The sequence below is a fragment of the Aquila chrysaetos genome, chromosome 4, assembly GCF_900496995.4.
Source record: "Aquila chrysaetos chrysaetos chromosome 4, bAquChr1.4, whole genome shotgun sequence".
Taxonomy (NCBI): domain Eukaryota; kingdom Metazoa; phylum Chordata; class Aves; order Accipitriformes; family Accipitridae; genus Aquila; species Aquila chrysaetos.
In genome coordinates, this window is record NC_044007.1 from 27,835,537 (window position 1) to 27,848,079 (window position 12,543).

The 12,543-nt window shown below is 40.6% G+C and overlaps 1 protein-coding gene across 2 annotated transcripts in view; it reads right to left on the bottom strand.

The window, feature by feature from the left end:
- Positions 1–12,543, bottom strand: part of NECAB1 (N-terminal EF-hand calcium binding protein 1) — a 78,463-nt gene that overhangs the window by 8,935 nt on the left and 56,985 nt on the right. For both annotated transcript variants that reach the window (XM_030012500.2, XM_030012499.1), the window contains exons 6-8: positions 10,104–10,240; positions 7,568–7,680; positions 4,346–4,422 (exon numbers count right to left, since the gene is read on the bottom strand). In XM_030012500.2, the coding sequence (XP_029868360.1) occupies positions 4,346–4,422; positions 7,568–7,680; positions 10,104–10,240 (327 nt within the window). The remainder of the gene's footprint in view (positions 1–4,345; positions 4,423–7,567; positions 7,681–10,103; positions 10,241–12,543) is intronic.

Genomic DNA, 12,543 nt, shown 5'->3' on the forward strand with positions numbered 1-12,543 from the left:
TCTGTGAGGCAGCAGTATGCTTGCTTGGCACACAAGCTGGTTGTGCACTTGATGAATCAGTGATTCATGCAAACACCATCTAGTAATGCACACAAAATTATAATTTACATGCTAGGCACATGTAGTGCCTTCTAACCCATTGCCATATGGATATTCTGAAAAATATCCATATGCTTGAAAAAAAGCAGATCAATTTGCAATAAGCAGCTAGAGGAAAATGCGCTCTTTGTTAGTAGTGCTTCGCTTCTTATTGCACACAATTCTTGTGTAACAAAGATAAAAAATTTTCTTCTGCTTCCAGCTGGGTGAGGATTGATTAACTTCAGGTAGCAGGTGTTTTGCCAGCACAAATACTGTACTCGCTGAAAAGCCAACAAAAGGTGTGCAGGTAGAATTCAAATGAACAGGGGACTTCCACCAGCAGCAGGGGGCAGAGCAAGGCAGGAGTGAAGGAGCAGTCGCACAGTAACTGCTGTGTAGCCGTACCTCTCCTGCAGAATGTGCATAGAAAGGCATGGAATGTGTGTGTGGGGGGGAAAACACCCAGCTTTAATAGCTCATTTGTCAGTGCAGACACTTCAGATAAAAACTCTGAAGGAAAATGCATATTCCTGTGGTTCTTCTGTATTTTCAGTGCAAAATTTTTCCAGGGAAATGTTTGGAACAAGAGAGGAAAGGAAAGACTCGAGTTGTACTGCAAACTTTCTCTTAAGGTATCAAGAAAAAAATAATCTGTTTTCCCAGTATGTATAACTTCAGAACTTGAGAAGGAAAAGGACTTAGAAGACTGATTGATGGTTAAATTCACCTTTGACAGAAGACAGCAGAAGAGTTAGACAATACGAAATCAACCATTCACCAGGTAGTTTTCCAGTAGGAACCGCTGATGGATAACTTGCTGACCCCCCGAAGAAGTGAAAATAATCTATAGCAGTTCTTCAGTAACGTTATGTCATTAGGCAGGGCATGACTACACAGACAGGGTAAGCCTACACAGACAGCTTGCTGTGACCTCGGAGCATGCAAGCACTGGTGCACAGTCCTCATCTGTGCGGAAAGAGCACTTGGGCATCGGCTGACTCGACACTGAGCATAGGTGAAGTAGCCCGATGTGGAGATGAGAGCTCCTGCCAGACACTTACCACACAGCCTGGAAATGAAAACTGACCCAAGACTGCAGCTCAGAGCTGGGGCTTTACGATGCCTCCTCAGTCCTACCTCACCTCAGCTGAGAAGTAGTAGCTTCTGAAATTGCCTCTTAATGTGATTGTGTGATCCTTCTAATCTACTTCAGGGCAAAGACAAAAAAAAGAGCCTTAGTACCTGCTGACAGACAGCTGAAATGTAACACTTGGTTGGATGTGGTGGGTTTACCTGGAACATACCTGAGCTAAAAATGATTAAGTTACTGCTGAGAGATGGCATGTGTAACGGCCTCATCCCAGGTGGGAAGTGATGACCAACCATTTGGTGTTGTTAATTCATTTCAGTCTGAAGTCAATGGTCATTTAAGCAGTCAGCTTTGCTTTTTCTTGACTTTGCCTTTTCTTGACTTTGCTTTGGAATAGTGTAGATGGGCTCACAGTGTCCTACTGCTAAGAAGCACCAACATCCTTTTTGTATTACATGCCTGTCCCAGTCATGACCCAGGCACTGTTTTGCTAGATGCTGTTTAAACATGGATCACAGGGAGCTCCTCGTACTGTAATGAAGTGTAAATTCTAATAAAATGAGGACAAGGGAATTTCATTAATGCAAAAGAATTCTCGTAGTCTTTTTAATATGCCTTAGGATACTTTACAGGACCAGAGGTTTTATGATTTCTAAGTTGCATGCCTAATAAATTGGGTTCACAGAGCCCAGAAAGAAGTGCCAAGCAAAGGAGGTGGTCCTGGAGAAGCTGCAGAAATGTGAACTCACGTCTCACAGTTAGACCTGGCCGTGAGATACAAAGTCAAGCAGATGCAAGTTAGGCAAAGGTGGATGTAGTCTGTCTATTGGCAAAAGTAGGTTTGTCTAATTGCTATGTTTTATTAAGCAGTAATCAAGTTTTATATTGATAAGGAGATAATTATGGAAGTTCTAGGCCCTGCCACTGTTTTCCTTTGGCACTGAGCTGCTTTTCAGAGGTTTTCTGTCATTTACCTGTAGCAGATTTGATCATTTTATAACATCTTTGTTGTAAGTTTATTTACTACAAAATGGTTGGCTGTTTTCTGTAACATTTGCATTGCATTATTGCTCTATGCCAGGTTTCTTTTTTCAGTAACATTCTTTTAAATGTTAAGTTTCCTTAAACTCCTTTTGGCATCAGTCCGTGTTGGGAGGTTACTGTGGCAGGGCGGTGAGCTGCTGCTGCTTCCAAAGCAGAGCTGGGAATAAAGCTGGACCAAAGGTGAGAGTTACCTTTCATGCAGACTTCAACATTTCAAAATACAATTTATATCTATTCAGAAAAAAGTTGCCACTAAAATGTCATTAACGTGGCAACTGCTGTGTAATTGCTTTTCTCATGCAGAACTGACCTCTGGGAGGAAGCTGTTGTGTGCAGGAAGATGAGTATGCCCTGGCCAGAGGCTTAATGAACTGAGCAGACTATGAGGAGCTGCTGAGCATAGCAAGGAGCAGAGTGAGAAGCTGACAGAAGTCACAGACAGCGCCACGAGGAATGGCTGAATTTCACAGCTGGTTAAGCAGAAGCGATGCGAGAGACTGTTAGACCTCAGGGATAACCAAAGGGAGTACTGGGCTTCTTTTGGGGAGCAGAGTCTTGCAAGGCCAGCAGTGCCGGGGGTGACCGTATTGGTAATGCAGTTCATCAGTAATAGGCTGAGATAACAGAAATACCACATGCTGGGACCAAAGGGAAATAAGTATGGGCAGTTTGTTCATTGGGAGGGAGCAATGGCAGAGAAAGGTCAGTATGCTTGCTGAGCCCTGTGCCAGATCACCACTGTTTATTATGTCTTCTTGTTAAATCCCTTACTTAAGTATTTTCTAGGTGTATAATTTGCTATTGAACTCAAGTTGGACTAGCAGGTAAGTAGGAGGAGACGCTTGTCTGCCAGACCCAAGGTCTGAGCCAAAGCCTGGCTAAGGGGCATGGGTCCAGCCACAGATACTAGATGGACTTAAAGCCCATGCTGATGTTTACAGGGGAACGTCCATCCTGATCAGCTGGAAAGAAGGAGCAGGATCAGGCTGTTTCATGTTCATGTTTCTGCAAGCGCTGCCTGTCTGTGGGCACTGGTGAAAGCACCCGTGCTGGTGTGCATGAATCCATGTCTCTGGAGTACACACACAGCCTCGCCACTGGTGAGCACTGACCTGAAGGGAGGAGCAGCATCAGCATCATTGCTGGGACTGGAGCAACAAATGGGTCTGAGAGCACTTCAACCTAAAACCTCGTCTCCAGTGCACCAGGAGGGAGAAGTTCCCTGGGTCTCAAAATCCACCGAATTCAGCCACGCCCTTAGAACCTATCAGAAATTGTCCATCTGTCCTTCAGTAGGGACACTTTACGTAGAGAACAACACAGGAATTTATAACCTTACATTTTCTTCTGCTCTTCTTTCTTCTCCAAAAAGAAAGAAGTCACCACACGCAGACATAAACCAATTTTTAAAACCCAGGGTAGCAATAAATCTGAATTAAAACAAAAGAAATAGACATTTTCTGTGCAGACTGATGTTACTCAGGTTTTTACAAGCCCTGGGAAGCCTTGGTATCGTTGGATCAGACAGGTCATTTTTCAGACGCCCAGGGGGCTCTGCTTTGGCGTGGGAACCGCAGGCGGTCTCGGGGCCCTGGGGGTTGGTGCAGCCCTGGAGCTGGGGCGGCTCCCGTGACTCCCTGGCGGGATGGTGGAATTTGGATTGGCTTTTGGTTGAACTGTACTTATTAGGAAAGTGTTTTAATCTATAAATTAGTATTCTCTGATGAGGAAGGAGGAAACAGAACTTTCTGTCAAGCTTTAGTGGGAAAGTTTGGAGAGGAAGAGAAAAAAATCTGATCCTAAAAGGAGATGCTTATCCCATGTTCCCCAAAACAAGCATAACTAAATGCAGTAACATCCTCCAGTCATAGAGTAATGTGACTTTTCAGAGCTTTATGAAAAGTTGGATCGGTGGTGATGGGAAGGGGAAAGGGGAGTGTGGGAAAACCATGTCATGCTCTCGTGAAATAGGAAAGAAGAAGGTGGAAGGAAAATGTAGGCATTTAATGATGTTGGAAGTTTCGCTTATTATTTATTGGAAAGACTGCAACTGGGACATTGAAAGCATTTGTGGTTTAAGGATTGATTTACTGAAAGAGAGAGAACAAACAAGTGAAAAGAAAGGCACACCTTCTTTTCCAGCCTGTCAATCAGCTTTTGGAGTCTGTTTATCTGGGTCATCCACTGGCTGTCTTCCTCAGTCCAACCTTTGGAAAATATAAATAAGGAACATTTATAAAATGTTACTAAATGCTGGAACATAGTGTATTCATTTATTTTATAAAAAAGTTTATCTTAGCTTGCAACTTATTTTGCTTCTCGAAGACTGTGCTGCAACTAGTTCAATGTTCATTTAGGTGTAACTAAACTAAAGCATGATTTTGACTATATGAATTATTTTATTTCTTTTTAAGATACAATATAAATCCAATACAGAATGAAAACTACATTCTAGATTAATGCCAGTGCTTTTGAAACCATGCTGATACCTGAAGAAAGGAATGCTCTCCTCTGCAAATGGAACCAGCTCATAACCTGAACACCTGCTCAGAATGCAAAATCATCTTGGGTGGGGGGTGTGTGTGTGTGTGTTAAAGCTTTCTCTGTGTTAATATTTTACTTAGTTTGCCATTTCTTAATCTTCTTTATGTGAAAGTTTCTATAAGAGTAAGAGTCAGCTTTTTGGCTGCGTAGCAAGCCTGTCTTTGGGATTCCTTTCAAATACATCCCATGGAGGGACCATGTGCTGTGTCTTGTCTGCAGTTCCTCTTCCCCCTGAGAGCACTGATGAAGGTGAAAGAAAGGCAGCCAAGACTGTCTTAAATATTCTGGCATGGCCAGTACAGCTCAGGTGATAGGATCTTACTTCCTCCTGCAGAGAGACAGCAGACCTGCTGTAGGGCCCCGACTGCAAGGACATTGCTGTGGTCAGCCTGTTGCTGTTCTTAAGGTCCTGACACAGTGCTTCCAGCAGTATTCCAGGATTATTTGAGGTTAAGGGTGTATATGTTCCTTCCCAATAAAAAAAATACATTCTTATGAACAGCAGAAAAGAATTAATTGGGTATACGTGTACAGCTAAATGATCTACATTTCTGGTATGGCATGTTGAGGAATCCTGATATTGAGGGATTCCTGAAGGAGCCGCCTAACATAATTGTAGAATGTCTCATATGCATTGAGAATAAGGAGCTTTCTCTCCATTCAGAAAAGGTTCATTTAGCTGCAACAGCTTTTTTTGTACTCACACTTGGGGGTTTTCAGCTTTGTTGCAGTCATCTGCAATATGCTGTCCTGGGGGGTTTCATGTGTTCATCCACTAATTACGGATATAATCTTGCAGTGGACTCTATAGCTGATTTAATAACATTAACTGGATGTCCCTTGCAGCTAATGATCCTTCTTTACCTTTCCAACTAAACAGCATTCCTAGGCGCTTGATGAATTGCAGCAATATGATTATTACAATTGAGCCTTCCTACACTAGATTTTTCTAGAATGAGATTTTGGTTTTCAGATGTGTAGTTTATGCCTGTGGTGACCGCAAATTTTGACCAACTCAAGACTGATTATGTTTCATTGTAATAACTTTCCTATGTTTATTTTTCTCCCAAGTCACGGAATTCAGCAGCAGAGGAAAGACTAAAGACACTGGGTCACTGGATGTTAACTGTGTCTTGTCTTTCTATATGGATAGGACATACCCCTTTCAAAAGACTTCCTAGTTCTCCATTCTGCAGTCATACTTGTGACTGTATAATGACCAGATGTCATATAGCAAAGGTGAAGCTAGAAAGTGTTGTTCTGCAAAGGCACAAGCATCTCAGAGCCTCTCTAAAGTCTCTGGAAAATTTTGTTTTGCTAAAGTCTCAAGAAAATGGTCTATGAGATGAAAAGGATAATACTCAAGGAAACAGATATGTGCATTATGAGAGCAGTTCCTGGCATCACCCGCAGTGTGAATGTGTACATAAGTGATTGCTCTAAGGAGAGAGAAAGGTTGTTTATCAAAAACTGAAGATCTTTCAACACATGCTTTTGATGTGTGCATTCATTAACCTGCTTACTTTCCAGCTGAGAGTTCTAATGGCCCTTGGACTATGTTTTGACCAAAGAAAGAAATAGAATCATAGAATCATAGAATGGTTTGGGTTGGAAGGACCTTAAAGATCATCTAGTTCCAACCCAGGTGATCCTACTGCTGGGGACATACCACAGGTGTGATATGTAGAGGAGGCAGAGTGTGGCTTTATCAGAACAGGTACAAAGGCTAAAGAAATGCTGGCATGAGTGTTGAGTGCATAGACACATCTACAGTGTTACTGTGCTTGTGGGCAGCAGGCAGTAAGGAGGAAGACCAAGTGCCAAGACAAATATAGATCTTGTCTAGGAAAGTAGACAGCTATTAGAACAGGAGAAGGATGTTAGCTCTTTAAAATTACATTAATACAGCAAGTGGATTTGGTGCAGCTTGGATATGTTTGGGTTCGTTCTGAACTCTGTGAATTAGGAGTGCAGCAACAAGGCTACGTGACCTTCCTTGTTATGAACACCAGCAACTCACAGCAAGGGACCAAACATCATCCTGCATTGTTGTGCTGAATGAACAGCATCATTCGTTGAGTGGCAGAAGGGTCTTCAAAAGAGGGTTAAAAAGGAAGAGGTAATCACGTGGCTGCAAGCAGTGAGATCTGCATGACTGGTCAAGAAGCAGGCTTGACCCATTACATACTGTGGTGTTTCAGTCATCTACATGCCTTGATACTGAGAGACGTCACTAAGCCTGGAGATGCCTTCACTGCAGCCTCATGCTTAATGTCACTGCTTCCAAAGAATCCCATTTACCAAAGTACCCTCTCATGTTTTCCAAAGCAGAAATGCTGCTTCAGATTTTTTTGTATCATCTTAAATGAAATCTTTTTTCCCCTTCAGGTTTTGTATTTTCCATTTCCATTTCCATTTCTTATTTGTTCCCTTCAGCTGGGATGTAAGTCATGATAGAGAACTTGGTTGTGTATAAGTTGTAGCCTTCACCTTTTCATTCTTATCTGCAGGCTACAAATATTACCTAAGAAATGTTGAATCAACCCACAGCCCCAAAACAATATCACAGTTTGGCCCATAGTTATCTATTTATTTTTTATCAGCTCAGATCTATGGGTCCATATTTATTTTCCTTACAGTTTGAGCTAATACATTCTATAGTAAATTGAAGATTGGTTTCTGTCAGTAAAGTATCTAAGTTAGTTACCATGTCTAAATTAAATTTTTGAGGAATATACATGTATATTTTTCTGTATGTGTGTGTGTATGCATGTGTTTTAAATATCTTTAAAATGTGAAACACCATACCTGTGCTAAAATGAGGGCTATTTAACGACAGGCTGTTGTTCCTCTGAAGCCTTCGAGCTGAGCGCTTTCCTGGCCATTGAATTGAGAGCACTTCTGGTTTTGTTGGGCCTTGTCTGCACAGAAACACAGGAGACTTCATAAGGTAAAACATGTGGGAGAGCTCTCCTCTCTCTGTTCTCGCAACATGTGCTTTCATGTTCCCTTTTGAATTAAAAAAAGGAGAAATACCTATTGAGACCACTGAATTATTTTCAAGATTTTCACTATTACGAATTAGTTGTGTTTAGGTTGCTAATCATTAGAGAAGTAAAAAAAAAAAGGAGGGTTAAGCTGGCATAAACCTGTCTTTTAGGTAGAGAAAGCTCGGGGTCAGTGTCTGTGATGTGGTTCTGACCTAAGGAACCATTCACACTGTTTCTTCATTCACGGGAGTTTCATAGCATCTCTGCAGAGGAACTGGGGCGACAAGAACAGCTAAAAGTGAAATATGAACTTTAAACATTGACCCCTTCAGCTTAAAGATTGAAAAGATAAACAGCAACGTGTATCTGTTAATAAGGAAGGAAAACCAATGAGAATTAGCTAATACTGCATGGAAGACAGACACATTTCTGGGACTAGTATTGTAACACAGCAGTTACAGAAATGACTTATGTTTGTACTACAATGACAGAGTCATTGAAGCTTGAGAGTTTGTGTGGGGACTGAAGGCTGCCTCTACGTGGTTCTTCATCATCATCCAGCCGGAGAGCAATGAAGGACCAGGACTATGGTTAGTTTTGAACAATTAGTTGGATGAGAGGTTGCAAAGAGTATTAGATGGTAGTCTAAACAGTTCAGTAAATAATTCCCAGGTCACTGCTTTGGAAAGCTCTCTGAAGACCTTTGGAAAGGTCTCCTGAAGCACAGAATGAAGGCTCACCAAAAGCTCACACACTATGTTAAGGAGATGTTTTAGGATGGTATTTTCTGCAGCATAAAATCCCCCCACAGTAAGCCAAATTATGGCAGTTCCTGAGTGTAAGCACTCTTAAATTAGTTTAGGAGTGTCTTAATGGGATTTCGATTCAGACAGTTTGTCCTTGAGTTAAGTTAAACATAATTGAAGATGATTTTACACAGGGACTGAGGCATCTCCAAAATAGCTGTAGTTGAAGTGCTGAGTTTGCCTGGCTTTTCCATTGCTACCTCAGCAAATGGGGAAGATGTTATTTGGCTTGACAATATCACACCTCTTTTTCATTTTCTTTGCTATAAACCAAATTCACCATCCAAGAGGATATTTCTGAACTACTGTACTGATAAAACCAGAGAAAGAAGTCTCCACAATGCCCTACCAGACAGTCAATGCAGACGAGAAAGCTGGCAGCAAAAGGGATGGTCATATCACCCAATTCTACCCACCCAAGTGAGTAGTTTGAGTTACTCAGATGGTCTTTCTAGACTGTATTTCTAGAGAGGCTGTCCTAAAAGGCAAGTCAGAGAAGAAGTCAATGATTACTCCAGAGGATGCCAGAGCACCTTAAGTTAGGTGCCAGCTCTGAACTGGCCATTCAAGACTTCTTTCTCTCCCATCAGTTGTGTGAGGAACCTGGAAAGACGTATGCATGAATGGAGGGGTATATATACTGTGCATACTTGGCACACCCTCAGCCTTTCAAAACCTGCTTGATTCCTGCAGTCAAGCTGCTGGCACAAAACCCCAGTGTATTATTCATGTACTTGAGAAATCTCAAAACCAACAGCAAAACGAACAAGAAAATGACATTTCCAAAAGAAAGAATGAAAAAGCAATGCATTTTAAAATGTATGACGTGTTGAGATCTTGTCAATGAAACACAACAGCTTGTATTTTGCTTTCCCTATCATCTTTAACACTAGCATACTGAGGAAAACAGATCCATAAAACCAAGTACCTTTTAAAAAATGTTTTGATCCTTGATCCTACAAACCCTCATATATGAGGTCATGGTATTAAATTCAGCTAAACCCCTTGGATGGTTATAGGTCACCCAGGTGATTGAGAGTTTACAGAGTTAGATGTTGACCAGTTCTATGGCCCTTTATTCTAGGAAGAAGCTGTAACAAGCAAGAGCCTTGCTATTTCTCCTTTTAACATTAGGATAGTTGTGCAACCAGGAATTAAAAAAAAAAAAATAATCATAAAGCTGGAAGAAACAAACAAGGAGGCAGTCAATGGTCTTGGTAATTTCAGACCTTGTCACACTGCAGTGGTCTGGTTTCTGCATTTGATATTAAATAGTCAGTGGATTTAGAAAGAAGTTGAAGGAGAAGAGCCTAGTATGTAACAAAATGGTCCTACATACAACCCACCACAGGATCAGATTGGAACCTGCTTGTATTCAATTACAGGAAAATTCCTATTAATGAGTTCCTGTGTGGAATAAAAAGTTTATCTGTTTTTCTCCTGTTACTCCCTACATCAAGTTGCTGGGTGAAATGTAAATGTCTTGGAGGTTCATGGTGACCCCACTCCTCACCCCCTTCAGTGCAGCTGGGCAGAAGGTTTGCTCACCTCTCCTGCCGGGTCTGCTCCTCCGTGGTTTCCATGGCACACTCCAGGCTGCTCTGGAGGGACTGAAGCTGGTTCAGTGTTTCCTTCAACAGAAAGCGAGTCACAAACTGCTCCAAATTAGAAGCTTCCTGATAGTCCTAAAAATGGCATTAAAAAAAAAGAGGAAAGGATTTGCCTACTATGTTAGAAATATGTGAGGGAAGATTCAGACTTAATTCAGAAAGGAAGCAGCTTGGGTGTTTTGGTGCTTATACATGCAAACCACGTAAGCAACCTTTACGTTTCTGGACAAAAATACCTCTGAATTTCCAGGTATAGATACTGATCCCACCCAAGCTGAGAGAGGTCCAGGTACACAGTTGTACAACATAGCTTCTACTTAAAAAAACCTTTTCCTTGCATTTCTTAACTCCTGTTGATGGCAGTACAAAATTACTTCTTAAGTATGGAAAAGCCAAGATATGATTGACAACTGTAGCAGTGAATTTAACGTTTTTATTCAGATACACTCTTGTGAAAAGATGTTTATCTTGCCCACTGGCCAGTCTCTGACAACGATTATGGGAACAGTCTTTGATCAGGGCACGTGCTTAGTGACACTGCCCTGGAAAACTCCACCTGCAGTTTGGCTGAAGGACTGCCTGTGCCAGAGATAGTACCTTTTGAATTTAACAGTCTTTGACTGATTTTTGTTCCTTTAATTTGTTTCATTATTTTTGAAACCATATATCTATATATTTCATAATTACATGAAATGCAGCTAAGTGTTGATTTGGAGCTTGGCTATTTGAAAAGTTTGCACCTATATTTAGTGGTCTCTAATGTTTCTTTGCGTAACTACGTTTACAATATATTTTATGTATTAAAAATATTTATGCCTATTTTGCATAGGTAATTTCAGAAATAAATTCTTATGCCTGCTCTCTCCCTTGCACAATGAATCATATTTCCATGAATGGGGTCAACTTTAATGTTTCCAGCAAGCCCAGATCTGCAAAACTCAGTTCTGCAAACAGTGATATGCAGGTGAGTGCTGTGTGAGGAGGTGACCTATGCAATAATATAAACACCCCCTTTGTTGTTTTCTTCTTAATAAATGTAATCAAGAGGATAAAGCAGCCCCCTAGAGCCTCTGCTTAATGTGTAGAGCTCCCATCAGGCACGGAGAAGGAAAATGGACTTCCATCTCCTAAACTCGGAATTAATTTTTTGGCTCCTACTCTGACGAAAGTACGCTGATACTCTTTTTTTATATGCCCTAAGTCTGTTTATCTGTGAAAAAAATCCATTCAGCTGATCTTGAAAGCTTTTGGGCACAATTCCATCTAAAATGGTTTCATAAAATATGAGGAACATTGAATGAAAGATTTCTCTAGTCACCACATCTGAAGATAGATGATGGTCTGTTATCTCGAAGCTTTAAAGAAAACTTCTCATTTAAATGGTGTTGCCTCCTACCCTAGCTGAGAACCCATTTGAATATTTTTGGCAATGCATAGGAGGTTTTTTAAAGCTGTTTCTTGTTCTTCCCAATGTGAATTACAGCTGAAATGCCTTTTTGACGTTTAGACTTCTCTTTTCATGTATGCATTTGCAATCAGAACACAAATATGAGATGTTTTGAAATTTAGATGTAAAATAAAAGATTATAAGATAATAGCTTTAAAAGCACTTTGCTCTCAAATGAGAGCAATCTAGTCACAAAATGTTGTTAGTTCTTGTTGGAAGACTTCTGCTACAGAAATCTCAGATGTTAAACCACCTGTGAATCATCAGTTAGTTATGTAGCCAGGAGCTTCGTGGTCTTCTGTATTTACTTCTTCCATCTTCAGAGTAATCAGGTGTGAGTCAATCTCCAACAAATATTTTCTTATTTATAAATTTTTAAAATAGATACTAATGAGAGATTGTTTGTCTACCTTTTGAGTGAATACCTGAGACTCAGACCAGTTCTGTAAATAACATTTATGGCAGCCTTTATGGTTACTACATCTTATTATACAATAGGAAAGCTGATTTTTTCCTTTTTCTAAATTGTCTCCATTGTAACTGATTTAAAACTTTGGTGGACCTGACAGAGATCATTTAATTTCCAACAATTTTGATTCTCTGTGGCATGTTAGAACAACATGTGTGAATCTGCATAGCATAGACAGCTAAACAAAATCCTGCAGTAGAAATCCAAGTTAAGTTTTAATTTTTCAGCTTTCACCAGTGCACTTGGAAATAAGTGAACAAAACATGACAGAACCGATGGTTTCTTGTAAGTTTTTAAATACCAAAGCAATCTCACAAGAGGAGGATAATCAAAGTGGACATCCAAAAAGTAAACACTACAGATAGCTCCATATAGCTTCCTGCTCATAGTCACAATAAATCTGATACTGGGATGCTGAATTACAACTTAAAACGTGCATCAATACTGTTTCATTTTGCAACT